The following is a 15,011-nucleotide window of genomic DNA, read 5'->3' on the forward strand; positions in this document are numbered from 1 at the left end:
TTGGCCATCTGAAGTCCTCCAAGAACCCCAAAGTAACTGAAAATGCCTCTGAGTGGAGACAGTCATCACAGAGTTCATGTCCTTTATTCTGGGGATGGTGATGCCCTGCCCTCGGCTGTCACCCATACAAAGGCATGTAAAATATGGCAGCTGATAATAGCAGCTGCTGGGACACAAGAGAAGTGACAGCTGCAGGGGGAAAAGGCTGTGGTAGAGCTACAGACTCAAAGCACAGCTGTCTGAAGCCACTTAGTGGCCTGGCCAGCAGCCCTGCCTGTCTCCAGACCTCCCGGGAACCCCTGCCTTCCCATACTGTGCAGAAGTGCATGCCCTGAGGTACCAAGAAGAGATCAAAGAGGGTTGATATATCAGCTTAAGGTAGTAGGGAACTGTCCAAAGTATTTAAAAATATGTATATTACCAAAAGGCTTAAATGTGCTTTAAGTTCTTTGGTGCCAAAAAGAACAAGTGTCATTTCCCTGTGACACCCTTTGTTAGGAAAAGCTGGATAAATGAGTCACCTAATGAGCAGGACTCCCTAGGCTTCTGATGAAGATCAGATAAATCTCGTTCTTGGACAACATCTGTTCTTAGAGGAGTCTTGTTAGTTCTTAGAGGAGTCTCGTTAGCATCTTAGGCACAGAGCCCGAGCTGGGCGAAGTAAGTGGGGCAGTTGTGTGAAAGACAATGCCAAGAACATCAAAATGGCCTGGGACTAAGGTGCTGCCCCTGGTCTCTGCTTGCCTGGGGAATTCTGACCCTTTTTTCTAGGCCCTGCTCAAATGCCACCTCCCCCAGAAAGCTTGGCATGGTATTTGCTTCCTGACATCAAGTGCTCCTGTGCTTGGCTTGCCTGGGGCTCATCAAGGCTATGCCAGTCCTGATGTTGGAAAACCTCCTTATTCTAATTTCCCTTCTGCCCCTGTCACTCCAGCCCTGAGGCTGTCCCATGAGAGGACTCTCACCTGCCCTTGAGGGATCACTTCCTGCTGGGAGCTCCGAGGTTCCTCTTCACCATCCTCCTCCAGGTCATCGAGGTCAGATTCACCTTCGGCAATGGGCACAGAGACCCATATGTTAGGATTGGTGATGAAATCGTTGTGGTCATCCCTGGGGCTTCTGGACACTGGAAGCCCTCCAGGGCTCCCCACAGCTGCACCAGCAGCAATGTGGTTCTCAGCTTTGGAGCTGGAGAGTGGGAGCTTCACCACCAGCTGGGGTTCTGTCTTGGGCCAGGGCAGCAGGCAAGGCCTGGTGAAGAAGCTGCGAATGGCCTTCCTGGTACGATGGCCAAAAGCCTGGATCCGTGCCAGGGCGACCTGCAGGTTGTTCACCTCCCCATCTTCATCTGGAGCTGCAAGGTTGTCAGCACTGAAGGAGTTCAGCAGCAGGGCGATGAACAGGTTGAGCACCTGGAGAGAAGGAGTGGAAGCAAAGATGGCTCGACCAACGAACTGAGTCCCTCCATAGTCTGCCAGGTTGGCAGCTGGAGGGCAGGACCACCACACCTGGGCCTCTCCCTGCCCACCCAAAGTGCTTTCCCTCTTGGGGGAATGGACATTTTGAGAGCCACTGAGGGGAGTCTTGGGGATGTCCCAAGTGACCTGCCTCATGTGGACGAGGCTTGGAAGCACATTTTCTGCCATAGAGAAGGATCACCCCTGCCGAACCAAGGACATTCAGGGATAATGGAGAGGAATACATATGGGTCTGCCCTGGGACCACTGTCATCTGCCAAAGTCCTGGGTTCTTTTCCTCACTCTGGGATCCTGGGCAATCTCCTTGCTGTTTCCAACTTCATATTCTTCCCCCATGAGCAGGGAGTGGGGACTCCCTCCCTTCTGGAATGGGTGAAGAGGAAACTACCTGAGGGCTGTAAAAGTGCTCAGAAAGGGAAACTTCCTGCCTGAGGGTTAGGAGCCCCTGTAGCTCTGCAGGCATGCTGAGCTCAGCCTGGAAGAAAGGATCTTCTGTTAACCCCCTAACTCAGGAATGGGGGGGAAAGGCATCTCTGGCTCCAATGACCTGGGTGGGAAAGACTGAAAAGTCTGAATTTGTTATTTCATCTCTCCTGGTTTAGCTTTCTTGTGTCTGTAAAACTCTTACAGGAAAAGAATCCAAGTTGGCTGACTTTCAGGGCAGTAAGAAAGGGGCTTCTGAGGGTCCATATGTCCCCCTACAGTAGCCAGCGCTGGTATAGCAAGAGTGCCCAGAACCACAGTGGGTGGGGGTAAGCTGAGGGCAAGAGGCCAACTAGGATAGTGAAGGGGTGCTGGGCCAATTGGGGCTCCCCCAAATGTGGGAGTGGATTTTGTTATTGACATTGTGGCATTGGATGTTGTCCATGACCCAGCTTCTCTCTTTCATCTTGTCCCATCGTGCCCACCCTCCTGCTCATAGCTAAGACCTGTGTCACTTAGAGAAACCAGTCAGCTTTCATGCCCCTAGAGAAAAATATCTTCTGAGACCCCCTAGAGTGGGGAAGGAAATTTTTCTTCAACAACTAACAGCTAACATTTACTGAGTTCCTGCTGTGGCCTAGGCAATTAGCATATGTCATCTCCTGTAATTTCATTCCCTGGGTAAGCCTATGAGCAAGCACTATTTTCTTGATTTTAAGGAAATTAAAGCTGGAGGAGATTGTCTCTTGTGCTAGGTCTTCCAGCCTTACTAGTGGTAGAGCTGGGATTCTAAACAGGTCTTTCCACCCCTCTCCTATGTGCTCATGCCAGCAAGTCAGGTAACCTCCCAAGGGACAGTTCTTAGAACATGCCCCACATGACTTTGCAAAGTTTGAAGACTTACGGTCCAGGAGGCATGATGGGGGCATAAAAATGTGCAACCTCAAAGCTTTTTAGAATAACCCAGAAGTCTCCTCCATGGCCCCCAAGACAGTGCCCTCAGGGGGGCTCAGCACTTACCACCAGGTTCCCTAGCACCATCACTGTCAAGAAAAGGATGAGGCATATAGATTTCTGGCCAACTTCCATGCAGGCCCACATGTTCTCAATCCACTCTCCACATAGGATCCGGAAGACAATGAGGAAGGAGTGGAAGAAGTCGTGCATGTGCCATCGCGGCCATTCTTCGTTGGGTGCAGAGATATTATGCCGGTTGTCCCGGTAATTATCCCCGAGTAACTGCTTGCCCACCAGAGCGAAGACAAAGACAATGATGGCCAGGATGATGGTGAGGTTCCCCAGTGCCCCCACCGAGTTCCCGATGATCTTGATGAGCGTGTTTAAGGTTGGCCAAGACTTGGCCAGCTTGAAGACCCGCAGCTGCAGAGAAACAGAGACTGTCACATCCTGGCTGCAGTTTTCATCACCTTTCATCTCCAGTCTTGACCTGAAACCGAGGGTCAGGGAGGAGCACAAGGCAGCTCATTTCGTTAAGATGGGGGTGCTCCCAGGAAGCTGCTTTTTGAGACCTTTCTTTCTGTCAACAGTTACTCAAAGATATGACCAGCCTTCTGTGGGTCCTCATGTACCAACATGCTTCAACAACTGTGGCGGTCAGGAGTTTTATAGTGGGGTGGTGGTCTTGCCTTATGTATTCTATTCTGTAGCCACAGGCTTCCTGAATGTTGGCCTGTTCTATGGGGGTATGATGGAACTCACAAATAAATGAGAATGACCTGCTTTTGACCGGAAGTAAGCTTAGCCTTCTGCAGGGAGATCAGGACCCACTGTATTTGAGAGGTATTGGTGAATCATATCTTAGGGCATTTCTCATCTTGGGGCCATGGACAACTTCTGCTGCCACCACCAACTCTGAAATGGCAAGTATATGATTTCATGGACCCAGGATTCACATGTTTGTTTAGTTGGCCAACCAAACTACTCATGTCATTGAATGTCAGCCACGCATGTGCCTGGCTCTGTGTGAACCTGTGAGGTGTACGGAGAGAGATATGTGGCCTCCTGCCCTCATGGAACTAATGGCTTAGTTACGAAGAATAGGCAAAGATCCAAAGAGCCTTCATTATAAACCCGAACGTGCTAAGTCCCACAAGGGAGCATAAACACTATGCATATAAATGTGTAGACATTTACAAAAATACATTTGTGTGGTTCTTTAATTTGTTAGAAAGAAATATCTGGGTTCTGCTGTCATGGGTATTTATGGAGCACCTAACAGGAGTGTGGCTCTGGCCTAGGGGTTAAGATGCAATGCTGAACAGAACAGAGCAACAGTAGGTTTAGAAGTCACACAGCAGTAAGCCCCAAGGGAGGTTTAATCCTCTTATACAGGAAGTTCCATTCCCACCTCTCTTTGTGATGGTGGGGTAGGGGGCGTGCAATGGTCTATGTTCACCTTAGACCCAACCTGGAAGTTATTCTCCTCATACTGGAAGCAGAGCCTAAGACACCAGTTTCGTAGACGAAACATAGAGGCAGCACATAAGCCCAAACAAACACTGAGCGTTGGAAACTAGATGGAGCCGTTTTGTGGAGGGTATTGGGAGAATGCCAGTTTCCTTAGCAATATCATTGCTACAGGTTTCCACTTTTACAGTAAACTCTGGACAAGTACAAAGGCAGAGACTGGAGTAGGGCCCTTGTGGGGCACGACTGGGGACAATGAGGGACACATGGGCATGCTCACTGGCCATAAGCAAAGGACCAGGCTTTGACTCTTGCCTTAATCGAATAGAAGTTTCCACTGGTTCCTTAGTTAGTTGGGGTGGGGGTGGGGAGTTTAGAAATTAATATTAGAGTCCTGTTAGGTAGCAATTTATTGTCCATAACTAAGCTTAGGTTAAACTGCAAGCAAGTTGTGTGTAATTGTCATTAGAGGGCATGAATCGAATGGTCCTCTATGAATTCTTTTATTGTCTTTACAGAAGGCAAGAGAACAAGGTCCCTTTACTTGCTGTTCTAGAGATATCTGGGCTTGGGGGCCCCTAGTGTTAGCTATCAGTCAACACACAGTTACAGAGTGTCTGCTGTAGAGTCCCCGAATGAGCTGTCTGGCTCTTGTTGGTGCCTAGAGTGAGTGGTCCAGGAGAGCAGCCCCACATGCGCCCATGATTCCCGAGAATCTCACCTCCACCCCCATGCAATTGCTTTCTCTACACTTTGCCCAGCTTAACATTACATCAAATTGACTTTCTTTTTTTTCTAAGATTTTATTTATTTATTTGAGAGAGAGTGAGTGAGAGAGAGAGAGAGAGCACAAGCTGGGGAGAGAGGCAGAGGGAGAGGGAGAAGCAGACTCCCTGCTGAGCAGGGAGCCTGATTCAGGGCTGGATCCCAGGACCCTGGGATCATGACCTGAGCCAAAGGCAGATGCTTAATCAACTGAGTCACCCAGGGGCACCTCAAAAAGAATTTCTTTATAATATCACATAAGATTTATAAATTGTTGCTTTTATATGCTGCTGAATATTGCTTCGCATTTAATTAACCATTTCTGTAGTTAATCTCATAATACAAAAACTTCTATTTAGAGGGGAAAAGACTGGAAGGAAATAAACCAAGTTGGTAGCATGGACATATTTGTATGGAAATATATCCAAATATCTCGAATCTTAGAGTTAAGCTTTTCTTTATATTTTCAACTTACTTTAATTAAGATGCTTTGCTTTTAGAATAGAATGAAAAGTAAGTCTAAAGGTAAGTCTGTCCTCTCCTGGGGAGGTCACCACTTGGTGATGAAGTGGGCCTTATGACAAATATCAATACAGAGGGTAATATGGTAGACTATACTGGATCCCCCTTGGGTTTTCCTTTCCATCAAAAAGTTATTAAAAATGCTGGATAGGGGTGCCTGGGTTGCTCAGTCAGTTAAGTGTCTGCTTTTGGCTCAGGTCCTGATCCGAAGGGTCCTGGAATTGGGACTAGATCCCAAAGAGCTCTAACTTCCATGTAAAGACAAACCAGAAATAAACCCAGGAGAATGCCAGGAAAATTAAATGTCTGGTCCAGGTAGAGGGTGGGAAACTGACACTGAGAATTTGGACCCCAAAGTGGTGCTCACACAGGATTTTGGCTAGAATTCACATTACTAAGTTATTTCAACTTAAGAATTTAATTTAGAGCAAACCTACAAAGTGCCTTGCCAAAGTGAATGCAAATACTTTCTGAAGAAACCAGCCTGCATCCCACGTCTCAAAGCACTCCCACCCAAAAGTGTCTATGAGTTGCAGTAAAACAAACAAATACATAATAATGAGTCATCACGAGGGACTGAGATCCAGGATGTGTATGTGGAAACTGCCATTCAATTTCCTTAGGTAATAAAATTATTAGCCAGAGATAACAGTATAATTAGATATAATATGCTTAAAGAAATAAAACACAAACTGGAAGATATGTGAAGAGAACAAGAAACTATAAATAATAATAAGTTTTGAAAAATAACTAAATAGAATTTCTAGAAATGAAAAATATAATACAACATTAAAAAACTCTATGGAGGAGTTTCACATCAGATGTGATACAGTTTAGGAAAGAATTAATGAATTGAAGATATATCAGAAGAAATTATCCAGGAGGTAGCCAGAAAGATATAGATGGAAAATATCAAAAAGACATAAGAACACAGAGAATAGAGTGGGAGAGTTTAATATACATCTAATAAAAGTGCAAGAGAAGAAAAAGAGTGGTATGGAGTCTAGGTTTGCCCATAGAATGTCTAGGGACTTTCTGGAACTGAAGAAAATCACAAATCTGTAGATTCAAGAAATCGAAGAATTTTAAGCATTAAAAATGAAAAAAATAAATAAACCCATACCTAGACATATGCTAATGAGATTATAGAACAGCAAAGACAAAGAGAAGATTTTAAAAGCATCCAGAGAGAAAGAAACAACAGTTAAATTGAAAGCTGATTGCTCATCAGCAACAATAGAGGCTAGAACACTGTGGAATAAATAATATCTTCAATGAACTGAGATAAAGTAACTAAGAACTATCAACTTTCTTTACATTCATTAGAAATTGCTCTTAAAGACAAAAGCAAACTGAATGGCAAATTTCAGACAAATGAAACTGAGAGAGGTTCCTGCCAGAAGACCTTCACTTAAAGAAACTCTAAAAAATCTACTTCAGGCAGAGGGAAAGTATCACATGCAAGAATGTAAAAAAAGCAAGGATGTGCTAAGCATGAGGGTTAATCTAAATAAGCATTGAGTGGATACAACAATAAAGTCTCATGGGGCATGGCAGAGACTGACTATATGGTCACCATTCACTTCTGCTCCTCTCAGACACAAAGGAAGACTGTTTTCCACCTTTAATTGCAAATAGTTGAGGTCATGTTATTGGATTCTGGCTAATGGAGTGCAGATGGAGACAGAAGTAGTATATGCTACTTTCAGGCATAGCCATAAAACACCAATGCACTTTCTCATCCCCTCCCACGGCCACTGTAGAGGTCACCCATTGAAGATGGTGACATCATATCATCCTGAATCCCTGAGTCACTCCATGGAGCAGACACTCCAGGAGAACTTCCCAACCAGCACTGAATATGTTGTGAAACAGAAACCTCTATTATGTCAACTCACAGATGTAAAGATTGTCACAGTAACTAGTTGTACTTATCTTGAGTAATGTAGAAACTGGTACATTGAAAAGAGCTGTTGCCATTCCAAGACATCAAATGTGTGGCACTGGCTTTGTGGTCATGTTGTGGACAACAAGAAAACTGATGTAAGAAGAAAAGTGCTGATCTGTGTTGCAATGGCAGAACTATTGCCTGTGATAATTCTGGGGCTGATCATGAGCCTTGTGGGCCAGTAGCCCTAGGGGAAGGGTTTATAAAACAGAACCTTAGTACTGTGGGTCAGATGTAGATGGTTACATCTGTCAAGCGGTTACAAGAAAGAGATGAGCTTGGAGAATATTTGGCTGATTAACAAGAAATAAAAGGAAATAGAATCCAGAAATTTAGAGCCTTGAAGTTTTAGGAAAGTATACTGTTTTAGATCCCAATCAGTTAAGCAATAGGATTAAGTCTTTAAGTATTGAAGACCAATTAAATCTTTCAATTGAAATGAAGCAAATCTTAGCAAAGTTTCTCTAAATGCCCTAACCACCATTTGAGAGCCACCAGTTTAAAGAGAAAGGCATGGGGATGAGAAAGCAAAGAAAAAAAGAGGAATTGAGAACTTTGTCACAGACCACAGAAAGGTCTGAAGCCACCTAAGTTTTGAAGGAATTGCATTGCAAAAGAAACCATGAGCCCTGATTGAAAAAGCCTTTGACTGTTTAAAGCTGAAGACTAGTCTTGGCCATGTTTCCACAAGCAGGAGGCAAGCTTCGAAGAATGTACAGACCTTCCTTGGATGTGGCAACGTCACTTCTTGAGAGTCCCACCTGGAGCTGACTGGCTTGCACCAGAAGATGGCATGAGTGAGAAATAAACCTTGATTGGGTTAAGCTATGGAGTTTTGGGGATTATTTGTACAACAGCTAGAATTATTTATCATCGATTAAGTCACATAGCTTTTTTTAAACAAGATAAAATTAAAATACTTAACATAATAGTAAGTTGGGAATTATTTATGATTGATTAAATCATATAGCTTTTTAAAAGCAAGATAAAATTAAAATGCTTAGCACAGTAGTAAGTTGGGAAGGCATAACTGGAGTGAAAAGTGGTCTTGGAAAGTAAAGGTCTTAGCTAACTTTTGACTTTAATTAAATAATTCCTAAGGTAACCACTCAAAGAATAAAAGCAGAGAGGTTTGCAAACCAATAAAGGAGAAAAATGGAACAGGAAAAATAAACAGTCCAAAATAAATCAGGAATTGAGGAAGAGAGGGGGCGCCTGGGTGACTCAGTTGGTTAAGCGTCTGCCTTCAGCTCATTTCATAATTCCAGGGTCCTGGGACCAAGCCCAGCAGGGAGCCTGCTTCTCCCTCTCCCTCTGTCTCCCCCACCACCACCACTTATGCTCTCTCTCTCTCTCTCTCTCTCAAATAAATAAATAAATAAAATCTTAAAAAAATAATTGAAGAAGAGAATACAAAAATACTAGGACAGATGAAGCAAATAGAAACCCCAAAATATAATGATAGACACAAATCCAAACATATCAGTATTCACAATAAAGTAAGTGGGCTAAATGTTTTGGTTAAAAGACAAAGATTGGATTGTCAGAAGTAAATAAGAATCTAAAATCTGACTGTATGCTATTTACAAGACTTATACAAAAATCCTAAATGTATACAAAGTTCTCAAGAAAAAAGATGGATAAAGATACATCATGCAAATTCTATATCAAAGGAAAACAGGGTTATTTAATTAATATGAAGCAGTTGAGATTTTTTTTAAGGCACAAAGCATTTTTAGGGAGAAAGAAGGTCAATCCTTACTGATAAAAGTTTCACTTTACAGGGAAGATATAACAACTTAAAATATGTATGCATTTAATAACACAGCCTCAAGATAGAACCATAAGGAGAAACAGACCATGCCATAATCATAGTGGGAGATATTTTTATACACTACCATCTCAGTAATTGCTAGAACAGGCAGACAAAAATAATCAGGGATTTGGAATATTTGGACCACACAATGAACTTTCTTTACCCGATGGATATATGCAGAGAGTATTGTACCGTACAACCACAGAAGACACCTTTTCAAGTGAATAAGGAACATTTTCAACATGCTAGGTCAAAAGAACATTACAATAAATTTCAAAACATTAAACATGCAGTGTATGTTCTCTGACTATAATAAAATTAAGCTAGAACTCGATGGCATAAAATAACCAGAAATTAAAAACTGTGCTTCTAATTAACCTTTGAGTCAAAGAAGAAATCAAATTTGAAATTAGAAAATATTTAGACCCAAACAATAAGGAAAATTCTACACACTAAAGCATTTCTTAGAAGGAAATGAAGTCTTCAATGAATATATTGGAAAGGAAAATAGGTTGAAAATTCCATCTTAAGAAGTTAGAAAAGCGTAAAATATGTAGGATGGAGGATGTAATTAAGATAAGATGCAGGATTACTTGAAATAGAAAAAATCAATGAAGGAGAGGAGACCAATGAGCTAAAAGTTGGTTCCTTGAAAAGACTAATTAAATTGAGGACCTTTGGCAAGGCTAGTAAGAACAGACGAGAGAAAACACAAATCAGCATTTTTAAAGAAAAAAAGGTAACATAAGTGCAGGTGATATAGACCCTTAAAATATAATGGCATAGCATACACGACTTTATGCCAAGAAACTTGAAAATTTAGATAAGGGAAATTTTTAGAAAAAGATAACTTACCAAAACCAATTTGAGAAACAGAAAACCTGACTAGTCCCACAGCCAGTAAGAAAATTAAGTCAGTCATGAAAAATCTTGACCTCAAATGGCCTCATTGGTGAATTCTACTAACCCTATAAGGAATAAGTAATTCCAATCTTACCCAAAGACTGGGGGTAGAGGAAGAGGACTACTTGTCACCTCTTTTTATGGAAATTAGCACAACCTTGATACCTAGACGCTAACACCTGGCAAGTGCAAGGTAGGAAGGAAAATTACAAGCCAAATATTACTCATCAATACAGATGAAAAAATTTTAAGCAATTATAAGCAAACTGAATCTTCCATTGTACAAAAATCATTTGATTATCTTAATACATGCAGGACAATTGTCTGATAAAATTAAACATCCATTCATGATGAATATTCTTAACAAAAGAGAATTTCCTAAACCGATAAGGTTTCTTTTTTATCTTTGAAAAAAAATTAGACTCGGTGAAATATTGAAAGCATTCTCTTTAAGATCAGGAAAACATCAGCAAGGATGTCTGCTATTCACACTTCCTTTCAACAGTATGCTGGACATCCTAATCATCACAATAGTGTAGTTAAAAGAACCAAATGTTATAAGCATTAGAAAAAAAGAAACAAAACTCACTATTTGCATATGATATGATTGTGTTAAAAAATTTAAGAGATTATATAGATAAATCAGAATTAATAAGAAATTTCTGGATACAAAAGTACTAAGTAGCAAAAAAAAAAACAACACTCAGTAAAGGACATTTAAAAAGAGATTTCATTTATAATAGCATAATGAACTAGGGAATATCTAGGAATAAATCTAACAAAAGATGGAGAAAATTCCTTATGGAAAAAATTATAAAACTTTAGGGAGAGATTATACAACTATTGAAAGATTAAAAAAAATGGAAAGTGTGCTCTTTTCATAGGTCAGAAGACTACATAATGTAAAGGTTGTGTTTCTTCCCAAATTGATGTATAAATTATTATAGTCCCAATAGAAAGAACAATAGTTTTGTGTGTATGTGGGGGATGTAACTTGGCAAGTTTATTCTAAAATGAATATATGGAGGTGCAGGGGCCGAGATATTCTTGAAGAAGTAAAACAAGATGGGTTACTTGTCTTACAAACACAGACACCCTCAAGGTAATGGCAGTATTTAAGACATGTGGTATAGCTACACGGACAGACCAGTGGATGCATGGAGCCAGGATTTCAACAATGGGAAGTTAGGCAACGTTACTTTGAGAGGGAGCAAAAAGCAAGAAAGAAGACACAGAATTTTCATTTCTTCCTTCTTTCCTTTTTTTCCTCCTTTCTTTCAGTCAACAGTGTTTATTGAGTTCCTACTACATGCTGGGCTTTGGGATAGAATGATAGACAGAGGGAATATTTGGTTTCAACTTCAATATTTGCTAGGGTTTTGCCAAATGTGAAGGGCTAGAGCCAAAAGGTGGTTGAGTTTCTTTCAAGGGTACAGTAATACTGATGAAGCATGGTATCTAAGTCAGGTAATGAGAAATGGGGAGATGGTGGAGGAGGAGGACTGGAGGGCCCCAGGAAAGCATGGGGTTGGTGGCCATAGTTAGGGAATGGTGAGATGAGCAGCATGTCAGGATCAGGAAGGTGGGGGTAGAGGGGCAGGTGCCTGGAGAATTCTGTAGGCCTAGGCTATGGAGTAAACCTGTCAATTTGTGGTTGTTTGAGAATACAGGCTTCATGGAATTGGCAAAAGAAGCATGTAGACTTGAAACACCAAGCTTGTATTTCCCCAAGTGTGCCAAAAATGTTCATATTTTAGTAGGAAACTAACTTCAGACCCTCCCAGGGCATAGGGAGTATGGAATCCTACTCCCTCAAAGTTTGTGCATGGGTGTCTTACCCAGACCATCAACTGGTGGCCTGGCTCTTGACATCGTTTTCTAGATATTTAGAGAAATCTGTCCCTCTAAAAATGTCCTTCTAAAAATCTGTCCTTCGAAAACACTAAAAAAAGTGTTTTAATTCCTATCTTCTCAAGTTTCCAAGTTACGGGTAAAGGGCCCTATAGGCCCACTATGCCCTTCTCTCCATAGGACAATGAAAGACATCATCTCAGACAGATTTCACTAACTGGTGGTCTATGACACAAATGTGTCCCAGGACGTGCTTCATTTTGGCTTTTAGAGTGCCTTTTTAAAAATTGGATTAGTAGCTAGTATTAAAATCTGGATTTCTTGTTTCTCATGAAAAGTTGCAAACTATGACAATGATGGATAGGGCCACCTCTTTGGCATAAGTCACCCTGACTCCTGTGTAAATGCCTCTCTCTGGAGTCATGCTCTGTGTTGGGTCTGCCTACCTGTGTACGTGGGACAAATATCCAGGGCCAAGATCTCTTGCTTGGCCGGCTTTATGTCATTACCTGCTTGATTCCTGCAGGCCTTTGAGTTTGCCACCCCCTGCAGGTAAACCAACTCGGGGAGCTCAGTGCTGCTTTGTGGCTCCCACAGGTCCCAAGCAGACTTTCTGGCCTAGAAGTGGACCTGATGAGATTGCTGGGCATTCTCTCCTTCACTCTGTCCTCTCTTTCCAAAGCTGGACACTGGACCCTAGTTGGCACTGAGAGAATACTGAGGATGGTCATTAGCCCACGCTAACAAGCCATGCCATGTTATGTCAAGGGGTTAGCACTGTGCCTGACACATTGTCAGTGCTCAAGAAACAATAGCTGCTATGATTATCATTGTTATTGTTATTTGATAAGAGAACAGGAGGGTGCAGATGAAGGGTCCCAGGCCCAGAAATGAGAAGGCATGCCCTCACTTTGAGTAAGTAGAAAGGATCAAGTCTCCAGCTTCCTGCACAGGGACAGGAGAGGAAGAGTTTGCTGGCTGGTGAGGTTCCCAAAGGACAGTATCTGTTCTGAGGGGTGTGGCTCCCTGAATGTGGAAGGAGTCTCCCCAAGTTGCCAAGACAGAACATTACCAAGCGGAATGTCCGCAGCACTGACAGGCTCCCCTTCTTGGCCGCACCCAGCTCTATCAGGCTCACAGTGACAATGATGCTGTCAAAGATGTTCCATCTCTTCTGGAAGTAATAGTAGGGGTCGAAGGCAATGATTTTGAAGACCATTTCAGCAGTGAAAAACACAGTAAAGACCTGTGGTTGGAAACAAGGATCCATCTCAGCAGGGTCGGTGGGGTCAGGGGGTAATAACAAATAGGGCAACAGGGTAATGTCTACTTTAAAAATAAAATAACAAATAATTTTATTTTGTTTTTATCCAGTTTCTATATACTCTGTGGGCTCTTGAAGGACTGGGGATGGGAACACTCAGCATGACAGCATAGAGAAATCTCTGGACCAGTGCTTAGGAGATATGCATTAGAACCCATGCTTCAATGACGTGGATGGAACTGGAGGGTGTTATGCTGAGGGAAATAAGTCAATCAGAGAAAGACATGTATCATATGACCTCACTGATACGAGGAATTCTTAATCTCAGGAAACAAACTGAGGGTTGCTGAGTGGTGGGGGGGTGGGAGGGATGGGGTGGCTGGTGATAGACATTGGGGAGGGTATGTGCTATGGCGAGTGCTGTGAATTGTGCAAGACTGTTGAATCACAGATCTGTACTTCTGAAACAAATAATGCAATATATGTTAAGAAAAAAAATAGAAGAAGATAGCAGGAGGGGAAGGATGAAGGCGGGGGGAATCAGAGGGGGAGACGAACCATGAGAGGCAATGGACTCTGAAAAACAAACTGAGGGTTCTAGAGGGGAGGGGGGTGGAGGGATGGGTTAGCCTGGTGATGGGTATTGAAGAGGGCACATTCCGCGTGGAGCACTGGGTGTTACGCACAAACAATGAATCATGGAACACTACATCCAAAACTAATGATGTAACGTATGGTGATTAACATAACAATAAAAAATTTTTTAAAAAAGAATATCCTGGTAGACACATTTGTGTATTTCTAAAGACACTTAGAATGGGAATAATTGGTGTGTAAATTTAAAATTTAATTGACAATGCCATAATGCTTTCCTAAAAGGTGCTACTGATCTATGTTCCCATCAGTAATGCACAAGCATGTTCATTTTCCTATTACTTGCACATACTACTTAATATCAATTCTTAACATTTTCCAATCTGAATATTAAAGTTATCTTATTAAAAAAAAAGAACCCATGCTTCAGTGTTTTCATATGAATGGTGGTAGAGATGGATAATCATTAGGATAATAATTATTATGTAATTATCTAAATGAGAAGTCAATCTGGTTCAGTTATTTAAAAAAACCTTGGATTGTAGGGCAACACAGACCCAGATAAAAATCCAACTTAGCCATGTCTGAGCTTGTGAAAGCAGACACAAGTCAATTTCCTCATCTGTATAATGGGCATAAAATGAGATAATGCATATGCAATTCTCAGCAAAGGTCCTGGCCAATAGTAACTCATTAATAAATAATAGCTGTTAAACTAGAACAATAATAATAAATTCTAAGATTCTTTCAGCTCTGAGTGTCTTTAGTTTGTCTTAAACAGGACAGGATTCTGACACTGAGAGAGGTCAAGCCCAGGCTCAGGTCACGGGAAAAGTAGCAGGGAAGGGAGACAAGTAAGGAAGAAGGGTTGGGTGCTATTCTCTCATTTGCTCTTAGCAAAGCCTCTCACCAGCCTGGGAAACAGAGGTGGTTGCATACCCTTTACAGAGAAGGAAAGGCTGGGAGTTTAAGTGATCTGCCTAATACCACAGACTGCAACTGTGTAATTCAAAGAACATG

General features: G+C 41.9%; 1 protein-coding gene across 3 annotated transcripts in view; it reads right to left on the minus strand.

The window, feature by feature from the left end:
• The window catches only part of SCN10A (sodium voltage-gated channel alpha subunit 10), a 93,029-nt gene that overhangs the window by 30,335 nt on the left and 47,683 nt on the right, over positions 1 to 15,011 (minus strand). For all 3 annotated transcript variants that reach the window (XM_027584952.1, XM_027584951.1, XM_027584950.1), the window contains 3 exons: positions 13,206 to 13,379; positions 2,922 to 3,281; positions 966 to 1,412 (listed from right to left, as the gene is read on the minus strand). In XM_027584952.1, coding sequence (XP_027440753.1) covers positions 966 to 1,412; positions 2,922 to 3,281; positions 13,206 to 13,379 — 981 coding nt within the window. The remainder of the gene's footprint in view (positions 1 to 965; positions 1,413 to 2,921; positions 3,282 to 13,205; positions 13,380 to 15,011) is intronic.

This window comes from Zalophus californianus, chromosome 1 (genome assembly GCF_009762305.2).
Source record: "Zalophus californianus isolate mZalCal1 chromosome 1, mZalCal1.pri.v2, whole genome shotgun sequence".
Classification (NCBI taxonomy): Eukaryota; Metazoa; Chordata; class Mammalia; order Carnivora; family Otariidae; genus Zalophus; species Zalophus californianus.